Source organism: Halichoeres trimaculatus, unplaced genomic scaffold (genome assembly GCF_033239565.1).
Source record: "Halichoeres trimaculatus isolate MK-OKI-2021-1 unplaced genomic scaffold, fHalTri1.1 fHalTri1_scaffold_15, whole genome shotgun sequence".
Lineage (NCBI taxonomy): Eukaryota > Metazoa > Chordata > Actinopteri > Labriformes > Labridae > Halichoeres > Halichoeres trimaculatus.
Genome location: NW_027437193.1, coordinates 12,641,738 through 12,657,559, shown reverse-complemented (window position 1 = coordinate 12,657,559; position 15,822 = coordinate 12,641,738). Strand labels below are relative to the sequence as shown.

General features: G+C 41.7%; 1 protein-coding gene across 2 annotated transcripts in view; it reads left to right on the top strand.

Moving 5' to 3' along the window:
* The window catches only part of greb1l (GREB1 like retinoic acid receptor coactivator), a 47,523-nt gene extending 37,849 nt beyond the window's left edge, over positions 1 to 9,674 (top strand). For both annotated transcript variants that reach the window (XM_074689337.1, XM_074689338.1), the window contains 16 exons: positions 592 to 728; positions 899 to 1,241; positions 1,546 to 1,661; positions 1,973 to 2,205; positions 2,369 to 2,922; positions 3,067 to 3,172; positions 3,289 to 3,435; positions 3,541 to 3,680; positions 3,870 to 4,031; positions 4,118 to 4,322; positions 5,185 to 5,347; positions 5,578 to 5,805; positions 5,895 to 6,036; positions 6,145 to 6,345; positions 6,872 to 7,010; positions 7,102 to 9,674. In XM_074689337.1, coding sequence (XP_074545438.1) covers positions 592 to 728; positions 899 to 1,241; positions 1,546 to 1,661; positions 1,973 to 2,205; positions 2,369 to 2,922; positions 3,067 to 3,172; positions 3,289 to 3,435; positions 3,541 to 3,680; positions 3,870 to 4,031; positions 4,118 to 4,322; positions 5,185 to 5,347; positions 5,578 to 5,805; positions 5,895 to 6,036; positions 6,145 to 6,345; positions 6,872 to 7,010; positions 7,102 to 7,265 — 3,180 coding nt within the window. In that variant the 3' untranslated portion in view covers positions 7,266 to 9,674. The remainder of the gene's footprint in view (positions 1 to 591; positions 729 to 898; positions 1,242 to 1,545; positions 1,662 to 1,972; positions 2,206 to 2,368; positions 2,923 to 3,066; positions 3,173 to 3,288; positions 3,436 to 3,540; positions 3,681 to 3,869; positions 4,032 to 4,117; positions 4,323 to 5,184; positions 5,348 to 5,577; positions 5,806 to 5,894; positions 6,037 to 6,144; positions 6,346 to 6,871; positions 7,011 to 7,101) is intronic.
* Positions 9,675 to 15,822: the final 6,148 nt, after the last annotated feature.

Here is a 15,822-nt window from a genome sequence, read left to right as displayed (position 1 = left end):
TATTTTTTAATATATATTTTTTTAATTTATTGATCCACTTGACTTTTGTTTTTGATTGGCTTTAGTTTTGTTGTTTTAACAGGGATGACTCAGTTCTTTTTCAGTTTGTAGAAAAATTTTACACATGGGCGGAACTACACAAACATTAACAAGGTCATATGAACATGTGTAAATGGGTTTTGGATTTCTGTTGATATAAAGTAAAATTTAAACTTGACTATAACACAGCACAGAGTAGTAAATCACACACACACACAGAGTCGAGGCTAATTGGCAGTTTTGAGTTTCATGTGGTGGAGCATTCCACTGATTTTTGGCTTACACAGAGGGAAAGCTGACAGCCTAAAGGCATTGTGCAAAGGCATGCAGAACAAGATTGTCATATAGATATTCTTCTGGTATCTGAGGGCTCCTTAAAGTGACAGGTCCAACGTGGTTTACAAGAACCACTTTCAGTAAACGAGATTCAGTGTCATTGGCATGAACTGATGATACAGTTATATGTATTCTGTTTTTCAACATTTGTAGGTTGATCCAAGTGTTTCCAGTTTGCCTGTCAGCACTCAGCATGTTATTACCTTCTTCTTCCAGCAGGGGGAGCAATCTGCTAATGAGTTGTTCTACTTTGGCCTGAGGGACTACAGCAGCTCCCTGCAGTGGGGCGTGGCCAGCCCCATCCTACGCTGTGATGATGCTTTTGAGAAGATGGTCCACACACTGCTGGAGAGGTCAGCATGGTGTCAGCACTTAGAAATCAATAACACAGAGGGCTGTTAAGATGTTTTTACCGCCCTGCTGAAATGTCACTCACAGGCACTGAATAAAGTTAATGTTGTGCTGTGCATGAACTTACAAGATGTGATTTATAAACACAGCCTCTGCTTATTTCATGCCGCAGACATCCACACCTACACAGCATGGTGATCCGCAGCTACCTGCTGATTCAGCAGTACACCGAGGCCATGATGGCGCTGACCTCCTCCCCCTCCCTGAGAGACCACATCACCCCAGAGACTCTAGCCATGGTGGAGGACCTGATCAATGCCCCCAGCAGAGAGGGCTCCCAGGGCAGGGGTCACATGCTGCTGGTTCGAGTCCCCTCACTGCAGCTGGCTATGCTAGCTCGGGAGCGTCTGGAGGATGTGAGGGACAAACTGGGACTTCAGCTGTGCTTTGCTGTACTGCTGGGAAGCCCCGCCTCTGAACTCAACCTGCCCAGGAACTTCATCAACCGCCTCAGGGTAAGAACGTCATGTGTGTTGTGTCTTATTCATGTACTGCTGTGAAATATTTTTGGAATTTGCACTTGGTGTACCACGTTTTGTTATGCAAGATATTTGTGTTACTTGTTTCTTTTTCCTAGATTTATTAGATGTAGTATATTTATATAACATCTGTTTATATAGAGAAATAACTTCACTTTTTCAGCATTTTGTCATAAGGTTGTAAAAAGCTTTAGGATCAAAAGAAGAAGAAAAAAATGGATAGAACATCCCAGAGGAAGCATACTTAACCAAACATATATCATAACTGGTTTTGTTGTAGGCGTGGAGAGGCTGTGAGAATGAAGAGTGGGTACCCCACACTTATGAGGATCTGGAGGGCCTGCCCTGCATCGTCATCCTCACAGGGAAGGACCCTCTTGGTGAAACATTCCCCAGGTAGGCTCATAGTCGTAAACAACAACTCGCTCTTGCTTCGAGTCTGGTTCATCCTCCCTGTATTGTCTGCTTTCACAAAGTGTCTCTTCTACAAGAGAGGCCAGGTAACATTTTTGTCCTACGCAGCGTGTCAGTCCCCACTTGTGTGTCTGAGCTTTGTAACACCAGTGAACAGTTGAAGAGTTGTGGGACTTTATTAAAACAAAGAATATTTGTTATAGAGAGCATCAGACACACTGAAGTTATCAAAAATAGAACTTAAGTAATTAGACTTCTCATCATTAATCTTCCTCACACTGAACTTCTTCTAGGTCTCTGAAATACAGCGACCTTCGTCTGATAGACTCCAGTTACCTGACTCGAACAGCATTGGAGCAGGAGGTTGGTCTGGCCTGCACCTACGTGTCCATGAGTGTTGTCCAGGAGCCCAAGAAGGATGCTGTCCCTCGGGAATCAGATGGGGAGAAGACAGCCACCAGCTTGAACGATGGAGATGAGCTGGAGAGACCTCAGAGTAACGGCAGCGCTGCAACCAGAACCTCTGGTGAGTCCTGGTGAAAACAGCAAAACCATTTAGCTGGATGCACCGGTCGATGCAACGATGTCGACTCATTAGTTATTGAGTTTGTGACACCAAGCATTAAATATTGTCTGCTTTTAATAAAAGGCTCAAATAATTTCTTTTTACTGCTCTTGTCTCCACAAAGGCTCTCTGGCAGAGAACGGCGTCAGCTCATCCGATGTTACAGACTCTTTACAGAAGCCCTCCACCTCCTCCTCCCCTCCTGAAGCTGCCGTCACCTCTGACATTGTGTCAGCAGAAGGCTTCAAACAGGAGTGCGACTCCCTGGGCCAACTCTCCTCCAACCCCTCCAAAACCTCCAAGCCCCCCTCGCTTTGCTCCAGCTCCTCCTCTTCTCCTTCCCCATCATCCTCCTCCACCCAGAGGCCCAGCCAGTCCACACAGTGCAGCCGGGACCCTAAACCCTCTCGTGTGTCACCACGGACGGTCATTATGTCTCGGGCAGCTTACAACCTGCTGGCAGGGGAATCAGGGAGTCAGTTGAGCTCCTTCTCCCTGCTGCCGCACGCTGACGTGGGCTGGAGCAGCCCGCTGAGGCCCCTCATCACTCCCAACATGCAAGGGGCGGACCAGAGCATGTACTACCGACAGTGGACTGTCGCCAGGCAGCATCACGCTGACCACGAAGCTCCACCTGTGCCACATCCACGCCGACTGCTGCTCAGCGGACCCCCACAGGTAAAAAAATACTATAAACAACCCAAGTTTGCTTCAAGTTTTGATTGCTTTAAAAGTTGATGAATAAAGTCATTATATGTAATTTTGTGAAGTTTATTATGTACCAGGTTTTAAATAATGATTTTTTTGTTTGTGCTTTGCTAGGTGGGAAAAACTGGAGCCTATCTGCAGTTTCTCCGCATCCTGTTTCGAATGCTCATCAGACTGTTGGAGGTAGATGTGTACGATGAGGAAGAAGAGGAAGAAGAAGGTAAAGACCGCCTTTATTCTGGCTCATAGATAAAATTAAAAATAAAGTATCGAATATTTTCATCTATGATAGTTTTTTATTGTTTCTCATCAGCTTGTCTTGTTATTACCCTCTAGAAACATCTGAAGTTACAACTCCAGTTAACACTCAGTGGCCCGACATTGAGGATGTTCGAAAGTTGCCCTTTGACCCCTACCCCCGGGACCCAAAGTTCAGGAAGGCCAGCCCTGTTTACACTGACAAGATGCCAAAGTGCTCAGAAGGTCAGCCAAACGTTCCAGCACACAGAAGAGGAAGCCTCGTGTCACTCTGACACGTTAATCCAACAGTTTATTGGTCAGTGTTGATGTTGTTGTTTTATGATGCAGATTTAAAACAAGAAGAAGAAAGCCAAACAGCAGCCAAAAGAGAAACCAAGTCCATACGACTGAGCAGGTTTGCCGCCCACAATGCCTTTCACCACTGTGAACAGTGTCAGCACTACTGTGAACCAGGCCCAGCCACGCAGGTGAGTGCAGCACACATACGCTCACATTAAACAGCATCTGCTGCATGTTTAGGCTCGACTGAAAGATCCACAGAGCTCCACTCTAACCCGTCAGGATATGTTGATGGCTTGATAGCTTTTAACTCAGTGCGGTCATGCTTAATGGTGGTGTGTCCACTTTAATAATGCATGTGTGCGCTTGTGTTGCAGCTATCGGAGTGCACCTTCCATGCCTTCACTTTCTGCTCGTCCATGCTGGGTGAGGAGGTCCAGCTCCAGTTTGTCATTCCTAAAGCCAAGGAGCAGCACTTTGTCTTCAGTCAGCAGGGCAGCCATCTGGAGAGCATGCACCTGCCGCTGGTTTCTGCAAAGGTACGCTGACATTCGTTTCTTCCTGCAGCTGTATGACTGTCTGAACAAGTCAGCGTTAGGTCTGTAACTATCACTCTTTCCTTCAGGACCCTGATCTGCTAAAGAGCCCGATCTTCACCCCGACGACAGGACGACAAGAGCACGGCCTGCTCAACATTTTCCACGCCATGGAGGGGACCACTCATCTGCACATTCTTGTGGTCAAGCAGTTTGAGATGCCGCTTTACAGGAAATACTGGCCCAACCACATCCTGCTCGTCCTGCCTGCCATGTTCAACAGTGCTGGAGTCGGTAAGTTGATAATAACATGTCCTAAAGTCAAATATTCCAAATCAGTGTATTCCTCCATGAATGCACCATTGTAGATTAAAACTGGAGTCCAAAACCCAAAAAGTTCAGTTTTTCAAAAGACAATATTTTCAATCCTGCTTTGTTTTTAGTCTTTTTTTTTAGCCTTCAACATCTTCTCCTTTTTTAAGTCTACTTGTGTTTGCACATTTTTAAGATTCTTTGTATGATCCTGCCACAAGCAAAACAAATCAATGTTAAACCAGGGATTCATTCGCATAGACTCCTATTTCAAGTTGTCAAAAACCGTACAGGAGACATTTAAGTCTTCTAAAACGTGCGCGTTATCTCTGTGCTGTAAATGAATGATTTATTACAAAGCCTGAGCCATCATGTCTCGTGTCTTTTATTGCAGGCAGACAGGTTTGAGTACAGTTGGTGAAAGGTTAAATGTAATCATAACATATTGAAAAAAAGGCCCTTTGCATGCAAACTTGTGCAGCACTCCAGTCTGATTGGTAAGGGAAGCCTATCAGTGTGTGGCCCGACTGTAATGAGTTTAACTTAAGTAAATAGCCCTCAATCAGATACCGACAGGGATAAGTGAGTTCAAGTTTAAACTTTTACTCAGTGTGACACAGGGCATCAGCTGCTGAGTCTGCACAGCACAGATGGAGGTTGAATGAGTGTGAATTTGTGATGCAAACAAACTCCATGCAAATGTTAAGTTCACCTTTGTCATTCCACTTCCACGGCTCATTTCTTTGTGCAGCTCATTTTTTTTGTCCTTTTAAAGCTTTGTATGTGCAACAGTGTTGAGGATAAATGAAAAAGAAACCGACTCTTGTGCTCTTGTCTGTTTAAGGTGCCGCGCGCTTCATGATCAAAGAGCTGTCGTACCATAACCTGGAGCTGGAGAGGAACCGAATGGAGGAGCAGGGTGTCAAAAGACAGGATGTATGGCCCTTCATTGTCATGATGGACGACTCCTGTGTGCAGTGGAAAGCCCACCAGCCCGCAGACAGCAGGTAGGGATTGTTTTTCATTTGTCACAGATTGCAGAGAGGAGTTCTTGAGTTTGTTTTCAATGGTTATTTTTTACTTTTGCCATTTTTGTCTTAAAAACAGAACTGCTTAAGTTGAAAGCATAACTTTAAGGAGTTCTTCAATTTCTCATTAATGTATGAAAATTGGATAAATTAAATAGTATGAAATAACATATTTGTGTACCCTGTCCCATTTTTCCTCCATCTCACAGTGAGATGTCTGATGACGGCTCAACTGAAACCGATGTTTCTCTGAAGACGGTGCTGCAGCATATGGAAAGTTCACCAAAGATATCCTTGTATGCTATGTCCGGTGCACGCAAGTGGAACAGCAGCCTCGCTCGTAAGTCTCCCAGTCAACCTTTCAGCCGGTGTCACCTCCACGACTTCGTCATGCTCAATGTGGACTTGACGCAGAACGTTCAGTACGACCTCAATCGGTAAGTCAGAGGACAACTGGGTCAGGTGAACTTCACGTGTGGTGATTTGTGTTTAGTTTTAATGTTCTTGCTTTGCTGCTTTGTTTCAGATATAGCTGTGAGGAGGTGGACTTCAATCTTCGTGTGAACAGCAGTGGGCTGCTGCTGTGTCGCTTCAACTACTTCAGCCTCATGAAGAAACACATTCCAGTCGGGGGAAACAAGGACTTCCTGGTCAAACCTAAACTCATGGTGGGTTTCCTGATAAGGACACATGCACTCTTGGTTCCACTGACTGTAATTTGTTTTCCTCTACCATGCACAACTATCTAATAATGAACTTCCCTTCTCTGTCTTCAGGAAATTGAAAACCTAGCCCCCATCAGCCCATCACAGTATGTGTGTGCTCCGGACAGCGAGCAGACCCTCCTGGACGCCCCGGCCCAGTTCTTACTTGAAAGATTCTTGCAAAGCTGCAGCCACAGACTGTTTCCGAAGGCTGTTAGGAACAGAAACAACCCAGTTCTGTCCATCGACAGCTACCTCAACATCAGCCCAGAGGTGAGAGCTCCCAGGAGGTTACAAGTGCATGCAGGAAAGGAGCTTATTAGCATTGTGCCTTAACTTAAAGCCAAACTGTTTTAAAGAAACTCTAAAATGGAAGAGCTGCTGTTTATGCATAGTTTTTTAACATATAAATTTGAACTTTCTGATTAATGTTACCTCCGTCTTAATCTACATGACAAAATTTGCAAGTTGCACAGTTTCATCATGTGCGTGGCTGAGAACATTGCGACCTGCATCCTTGCACATTTGCAAACCATGAATGCAAACTGTGCACATTTGAACAGAACATTTGTGCCATTGAAGACACAGCTGTCCACTTACTCTGCACAGCTTCACCATGTGCATACTCAGACACATTGCACTAAAAATAAATCAGTGAAAACAGTGCCACACTTAGATTTGCTTTCCTCCTGCAGCTTCATGCAAGAATGATTACTTTTTTAAAAATGGATATTTTATTTATTTTCTACTTCCCTTTAGTTCATTATGTGTGGGGTTAATGAAATACTTTCTCTTGCAGATTACTGTGTGCTACATAAACTCTCGCCCACACTCCACCAACCTGAACCATCAGGGGTTGCTGTTCAGTGGCCTTCTGCTTTACCTCTGTGACTCCTTCGTCGTCTCTGGACTCCTCAAGAAATTTCGCTTCCTCAAAGGTGAGTTGGGGAAAACATCCTGTAAAAGCCGATAAGCCATGGTGTGACTCCCCTGGTTCTGATCTTTATTTCACCCTGACCGTATCCACAGGTGCCACTCTCTGCGTTATCAGCCAGGACAGAAGTTCCCTGCGTCAGACCATCGCCCGTCTGGAGCTGGAGGATGAGTGGCAGTTTCGCCTGCGGGACGAGTTTCAGACGGCTAACTGCAGCGAGGACCGACCACTCTACTTTCTGACTGGCCGCCATGTTTGAGCCTAAACCTGTTTCAGTGCTCTGCTGTTGACACACAATCTGAGAGTAGAGATTACTACACTAATAAGCCAGCAATCACAATTCCTGTCATTCCGATGGACGGTCCCGAGGGGATTTGCTGGAGCACAAATCTAAAGTGCCCTACAAGTGGACACCTTATGTGGCTTTCTCTACACCTGCACCATCACAGTGCACTGTACCGCTGACTCTGAAGAGGGTCAGGGTGAGTTGTATCTTTGTAGCTGGGCTTGCCTCAGTGAAAGCTTCTACTGAAAAAGACTTTGCTGTGGATGAAAAAGCACAGCTGAAACTGAGCTTCAGTTCTTTTGTTGTTTGTTCTTTTTTTTTTTTATGGACACTCTCCCGTTAATGATGTGACTATTTGAAGATTGTAATGTGTATATGGACAATGAAAGTACGTCCCATGTTGGACATACTTGTTTATCTCAGGGTTTTAAAGGGAGATCAAAGGGCGGTTGCTGAAAGAGGTACAGCTTTTCTCTCCACTGCATTAACTTATGTTAGCACCAAAGACATCCTCTGCTGCGCGTTGCCTTTCTCCTTCGCTTTCCTTCGCACCTGCTCTGCCTCATAGACTCTAAAACTTACTACATTCAAAACATACTAACAAAGAGGTTGTTTTAGATTCCTACCATTAAGACTATCAAATTCTGACATAAACCACTAAGTTTTACACAAAATGTTGATGTAAAAACACAGGTTGCTGAACGTTTGCTAGCTTAGATTAATGTTTCGCTCCCTGCTAGGATCATGTTATTATTGCCTTGAGATATTTACATCAAATCAGTGGATTTTAAGGAAAAAAGTATTGAAAGGAACAGAACACATTACAGTTTATCTAAATCAATTACTGGATACCACATTTAGATTAATACTGATACAAGTGTTGAAACTGATATCTGTGATGAAACAAAACTACATTTGTGGGACTCATTTTCTTCCGTGCCTGATGAAATATTTGAATAAGATTTGATAATCTTGACAGGAAGCTTATGGGTGTAGGTTTAGTGTCATAACAACTTACACAGTTTTATCCAGAAGAATTTAAAAAAAGGAATTTGGTCATTTCAAGAATGAAGTTCATTGATGTTTTGTTGTGGCTTGAATCTTGTCGGGTGGAGCAGGTCAGTAGTTTAAAAACGGATCCATCTGACATGCCACAGGGTTTTACTCATCCATTCAATCAAACAAAGCAACATGAAAGTCAGGAAAACGATTCAGTTTTGCGTTAAGGTATTTATCAATTTAAATACTGGGTATTTCAATCACATAATGTCCATAAATGCCATTATAAATCACTGCCAAGTATCCTGCTGCTCACTGTGCCTGAATTTCACCTCCTCTTCTGACGTTTTGCTCTGAGACTGATTTGACACGCATGGTTTAGGTGAAACTGAACAACAACCTCTCCCTGCCAAAATGAAGTGTAATCAAAGAAGAAGAAGTAGCCAAAAGCAGCTGACCTTACCATTTCATGTACTTGAAATAAGAATGTTTTTATATGTGTCTGCACAGGGTTGTCCAAAGAATATGCCTTAGGTGAGGTTTCAGACTGTCACTGCTCAAGTCGCTGTATTTTTATCTTGACCAATGCGAATGAAGAAACCATTTAACTGTGAGGGGGAAACAAAGTGTTGTTAAAGTTGAGCAAAAAGAAATAATTTGATTTTGGACTACTGTACTGTTTAAAGCTTTGTTTACATTATTAATATATTATATCATCCCCTAAACCGCTGAGGGTTAGTGGTGTTTTTTAGTCTTGTGTAACTTTTGCCAGTATATTTTGGTCATTATGTCTTTCTGCATTTTTGTGATGTTTGAAAAGGCAAGAAGAATCTACCTAGATGTGTCTTTACCCATATGTCTGTGTCCCCTCTTGTTCTTGTGTTGGATTGTTGTTAAAAATGAAATCAAGTCCATGCCGGGATTCTTATTTATTTGACAAACATTTTGGACTGATAATCATATTGATGTGTAATATTTGATCGCATGCTCAAAATAAGGGAATGTGTCCTCTTCAAAACCATCCACGAAGGCTTTGCACAAGACCCAAAATGAATGATTCTTCGATCTACTGAATGTCACGGGGGGCGGGAAATGTGAACTTGCACTATACAAGTTGCCAGCTGAAAATATTGTTTCCCACTATTACATGAAACCAGAAGTTAGTCCACAAAGGGAGACTGATCAGAAGTTTAACTTTAACTCCAAAGGTCCATAGAATGTGTCTTTTCTTTTGCGTAATTTAACACATAATATGCAACTTGCTTTCACAATCTTCACTGAAATATGTTCGATGACCATGTGCAGCCGTGTGTTAGCCGTGGTGTCTGGGTGATCTACCTCATGTTTACTATTGTGGTTGCTGCCTGTGAATGTATGACATCAGTCATGCTACTGTTGATGAAAATTTATGAATGTAATAAAAAATGCTTTTAAATTCATTTTGTTGTTTGTTTTCAGTGCAAATGACATTATCACAATACACCTTATTTTTATACAACAAATAATGGAAATACTTTGTGACAAACATTCTGCATTTAACTTTAAAAATATGCTGAGTTAAAGAAAAGTCTACATGAATAGTGCATGACAGAAAAAAATTGAAGCATGTGTATGTATAAAACACTCAGATGTGGTTACATATTTAGAAAGTCGTTGGGTTTCATTTAGTTTACAAAGCCACCAGGATCATGTAAGACCCCTACCACAATCAACAGTTGCTAGGCGTTGCCCTGTTGGCTATGGCTGCCTTTTGCAGCAGCTCTCTCTTCTTGTCTGTTTCTTGTATTTTTTTCGTCTCTTTATCTGTATTTAGAGTGGATCATTACTTTGTATGGCTCATTAGTTGGTCATGGACACCAAACTTTTTGTGGCTTCAGTAATATTTTTACTATTTTTTTCCCCTGTGTTTGTCTGGAGTTCCTACATGTAACCATGGCTGCATTGTTTACATGTGAACTCAGCTGTTAGCAGCCTGTAGCATGTCAATGCTAACTGGTGTAAGGCCTGATGTCTTCCCACAAGGTGAGGAGAAGGAGGTGAGGACGACATGCTGGCTCTCAGGTGTGAGCTAAGAAGTGACGACATGGACCTGTTCTTCCATCCATCGTTATTGGGAACGTAAGATCTATCTCCAATAAGATGGACGAGCTAGCCATGCTAACCCAGCAACAGAGGGAATACCAGAGGGCAGAGTAGCATCATGCTATTCACAGACATGGCTAACAGAGCTAAAAATCAGACACCAACGTTGGAAGAGCTTCACCTGCTGTGAGCAGACAGGATCCAGGAGACAGAGATGGAGCATGACTGAAGAAGCTCAGTCCTGGACCCTGCGGAGGTGGAGGCTGGCTGAACCGGAGAATGATGGACAAGCTGTCAGCATCTATTTTCTTATGGACCTTTTGCACTTTCTATACACTTTCTTACTTTTGTTTTCTTGATTACTACTGTGACTTCAATTCTGTTGTACTCCACATTGACAGTAAAGTTCTGTTCTATTCTATTCTATTCTATTCTGTTCTATTCTATTCTTCTACAATCTGCTTACCCTATTGCCCTCATTTTAAAGTAAAATGGCCAGGTTCTGCAAAAGCTCCTCCACTGCTCTGGGGTGGATGCCAAATACTGATAGCATGTCGCATTTCTTCTGAAATAAAATAAAAATATTTACAACTGCATATTTCACTCATTTTTTAATAATATAAACAGAATAGTAAGGGTTAGTTAAATATAAAAACATACAAAAAAAACTGTGTGACCTGTTTTCCACATTTCTTTGTTGCCTCAAGCCCCCAAGGTTGACCAAGTCAGGAAAACAACAGTATCAGTAAAGGCAGATTAATGTTGGAAGAACTGTGCATATTACACATAAGTAGTCTTATTTCCTGGTGATCAGCTTAATTAAGCGTATGTTTTTCTCTGGTTTTGGATTGACCTATTTGTGTTTTCCCACAACGGAGGGATCTGCACTACTTTTCTTGAGCTGAAAATTTTGAGGACCTCAGTCTCAGCCCACCTGTTGCTATGAGTGATCATCTGCTATGAACATACACAGACTGCACTTCATATTTGCACATGGGGACATACTGTTCTATTTACAGCTGCACACATGTGGGTGTATGCATGGGTGTGGTCATGAACTTTACATGCAAAGTATGTGGGTTTACATGTACATATGTACACGTGAATACATTTATGAGAAAATGTAAGTCCAGATGCACAAGTAAGGAAAATGTAGGCGTTGATGAGCGTATGTACTGATACAAATATGTAGGCGAATCTATCTACTGTATGTATCATGTCTGAAAATGTTATAAGGGCTATGACTGCAGGGCATCTTCAAGTTTTCCCTTCTCGTACAAACATCCTGCTTGTGTATTCAACTGGTTTGCTCTTCTTTTACAAATTATTCATATATTTTTCCCCTTTTACATAAAAATGTTTATGGATACACTTATTATGTTATCTTGTTTAGGGTTTTGAGACAGTTGCAACAGAATTTCACTCTGCAGTGTACCTATCTGTTATAGAGTTGAATGAATAAATGAATACATGAATGACTCTATTTCATTTATGTAGATGACAAGTTAGACAATAAATAATACAAATAAATGGTAATCAGAAAAAAAAATGAAAACAGAACAAGACAATCACTGATTAAGTTTCTCAGTTTGCATGAGTGAAAAGGAGTAGGAAGCAGTATCAATTTATCTAATCCTGTCCCTTTGAAATGGGTTATATTAAATCATAACACTGTCTGTTGTTTACAAACAATTTTTGAATTTACAAGCAAACCTATTTATTTCCTAAATTTTATTTAACTTCACCACGTCACCATAATTTCTGACAGATGTAAAAGTACGATCCACATCCTGGCAATATTCTGGATACTAAGATACTCAATATGTATTGTGTCATCATAATTTTCAACACTATCAGGTAACAAATTATTGTACAAACCTGCAACTAACACCAAATTGTAGCAGACAGGCAGCTGAAAGAAAGTATAACATTAAAGTAGGGCTAAAGTGTTGTGTGACAATCACAATATGCTTAGAGGAGGTCTGCGCTCTCTGAGTGCTTTTCTAGTTGTTCTATATAGTATATTAATATTGGTTCAAACTATGGGCGTTTTCAGTGGCGACTTGTGGTTTTAAAAGAAGTGAAGCAGATCACATGGTGTAAACTGTACTTAAGTATGAGTAAAATTACACACTTGAAAAAAATACTCAAGAAGTACAAGTACCTAAAAAATATATTTAATTGCAGTAACTTGATGATTGTAGTTTGTTACTTCCACCCCTGCCCACAACAGACAACAATGTAAGCAGCAGCTGCTGTATATAGCTGCTCCTGACATCAACTTGTCATGATTCTAGTTTGCGAGCCTGGTGAGTTGTGCACCAGGTGTTGTCACACCTTGGTTTGTTACTTGACATGAGGCAGGTTTGTGTTTGTACAGAACATGATATCCAAGTTTGTCTTAATGCTTCCTCGCACATTTCATCTCATCTGTGGTAGTGTCTTTTTTTTATCTAATCTCACTTTTCCCTCTCCCCTACAGGTGTTAATGACCTTCCTTGTGAGTGTTTCCCTGAGTGCCAGTCCTAAAGCTTCATTTTCCCTTCATTGAGTAATGTAAGCCCAGCTGCTGCCCCCTCACTTACTTCATTCCCAAACTCCAGATCTTCTCTTTGAATCAAAGTCTTGCTGTTAGAGTTAAAGCTTTTAACCATAGACCAGGGAAGCTTCGATAACATTCCTAGGGTTGTTTTTTACAAGCTTCAGTCAGCCTCCTCTGCTGCCACAGGAGTCATTATACAACTGTTTTCAAAGGCAGAACGGCACTGCTTGTACTAACTAAAAATTGCTTTACATGTAAGCTCTGATTTTCATCTCTGTGATGAGCTCGGTGTTATTTTGGTTTGCTTTCCATGTAGTTGCTGAGCATTTTAAAGTGGGTTGCAAGTGCTTTAATACAAAGCTTAAGCAGTGCAGTTGAAATGCATGTGCAGCCCTGCCTTTAGCCTGTGATTAATAATCCTCTCACTCCCCTCTGCATCCACCCAATCCTGCATCTTTTAATTCTGCTCAAGAGCCGAGCACCCTGCTCATTTCCCAGTCAACCCCCTTTCCCTGAAATTTGTTTCACCTCAGCACCTCTGCAGCCGTGCTGTGACTACATGCACCATGACCCCGCTCTCATTATCAAGAGGAGAAATGTTTCCTTAATGGATGCTACAGGATCTCCACTCTGTAAGGGCACAGGGGCATTGTTGGTCCAGGGACAGAACTATTTCAGCTCCTGCGAGGTAATATTAGAGCACACTTTCCATCAACCTACAGCCCCTGTGTGATATAACACACAGCTATTTTCAGCCAGCTGCAGTCAGGGTAGAATAAGGAAGAAAGGGCACCAAAGAGTGGATGGCATACTGATTCTAGTGCCTCATTATTTCTGCTTTTGAGAAGCAGAAAGATGATGCTAATGAAGATTAAGAGTTCTGATTTGCAAGCCAGAAATTTGATTCTGAATGCTCAAAAACATAACTGTGTTTCTTTGCATGGTTCTGATGCTTGGTTTGTTATTCCAGCTGATATTTCAATAAAAATGTCAAAGAAAAATGAGAAAATGTCTCTCGATAATTCCCTCTGACACATTTCTCTCAGTTATTGAGTCCTCAGGCGATGCATTACTTACTATTAAACTACTTTCAGACAGTGACAGACAGTTACATGATTAAAATTTGTACCAGACCACAGTGAAATCCTTTGAATCCCATCATAACATGTAAAAAAGTTGCATGTCCATCAAACATTTGCTGCGAACTTCCCTTATATTTGCAGATAATAGACTGATTTCTGCCACATAATATCAATTTTCAGAGCTGGTAACCTTCAGTAAATTACTCATCCTGCTTGGCAGACTACTCTAATTACTCTCAGGCTTCTATAAACCACCCAGCTAAAACCAAAGCTCATCTGTCTGAGGGCTTATTGGAAGGGGGGTGAAGGTAAATGGAGTGCTGGGGGATTACTGTTTGCCTTTGGTGGATCACATCCACTACTGCTGCAGCAATGCACATCCTATCAGCAGCTTAGCGCGTGAGTCTGCAGTGAGAGTCGATTCCAGTGACCACAGACCAACACAGTGATGGTAGACGAAAGGGAGCGTGACCCATGCAGGGGTCAGTGGCCACGCCGTAAGCCAGTCAAATGCTTGACTTTAAAGAGAAAGACAGTGACAAGAGGTGAAGTTATGGCACAAGCCGCACACCTCAAGTGACTGATGAGCGCCCAGCTCAGCAGTGAACGGATTATGAATATTTAGCCAAAGAGTTTAAAAATTAGAGAAAAAGAAAGAGCAGTCAGAGAAAAATATGAGGACAGACAGATAAAAAGAGATCAAGATGTCAAAGAAATAAAGAAGATAGGAGAATAAGGAGAGAGGAAGGACAGAACTGGAGATGAAAAGTAGTTACTAGTTACAGGGACTGAAAGAAAGGTCTGAAATAACAGAGAAAAGGGAAATAGAAACAAAAAGTAAAGGACAAAAAGGATCTGAAAAGACAAGAACAAACAGTGAAAAATGAAAGACAAGAAAGAAAAAAAGAAAAAAAAAGCTGTGGAAAGGCAGAGACAAAGAGAAAGATGTCCAAAAGAGATAAACAATCATGAAAAAAGACTGAAAAATAAATGACATATAATATATACATGAAGAAAAAGAGACAGAAAGAGAAAAGGTCAATGGAAACACATAAAACAAAAACAGAAGCAAAAAGAAAAGGGACAAAAAGACAGAACCAAAAAAGAAAGCTGGGCAATAAATGTGACAACAGTCCAAAGAGCAAAAGAGAAGACAGAAGATGGCAGCCTTGAAAAAGTGAGACAGAAAACACAGAGGACGGACAAAGACAGGAACTAAAGACAATGAAAGAGAGAGAAGTGCTGACACAAGACAGTTGCAGTGAATTACTTTTACCTGCAGCGTGCGGTCAGTCGGGCAGTCCACTCTGTCCTTAAAGTGCATCAGAAGGAAAACTACTGGAGACAGCACACTAATTCACCTAGACTCTGTTTAATAATTTATTAAATACAGCATAGTACACTCATGTTGATAATGTGCATATACTGGTAATTATACTACAGAGACATTTTAAAATCTTATTGCTGTACATGTTAAACAGAATTTTCTTTTTTTTACTTCATCTTTACACGTTGTGTACAAAATGAAACGCAGCATCCTATGAATCAAACAAACATGTCCTTGTGCTACGGATAACAAAGTGATGTTAAGGTTGAGGACATGATGACACTGATGAGACACATGCTACTCGATAGACGCTTGGCAGAACAAACAGACACCAAAATTCCACAGGAACAGGAAGTCAAGAATCCCTCATGCAGTGCGTTACCCAAAGTCTGGCTGACAGTCAGGTTTACTTGTTTCATGGATGCCAACTCATACATGGCAGCCAGTCCTTTAATCATTGTTGGCGAAACAAAAGCACTGCTTCGAACAGGTGCTATG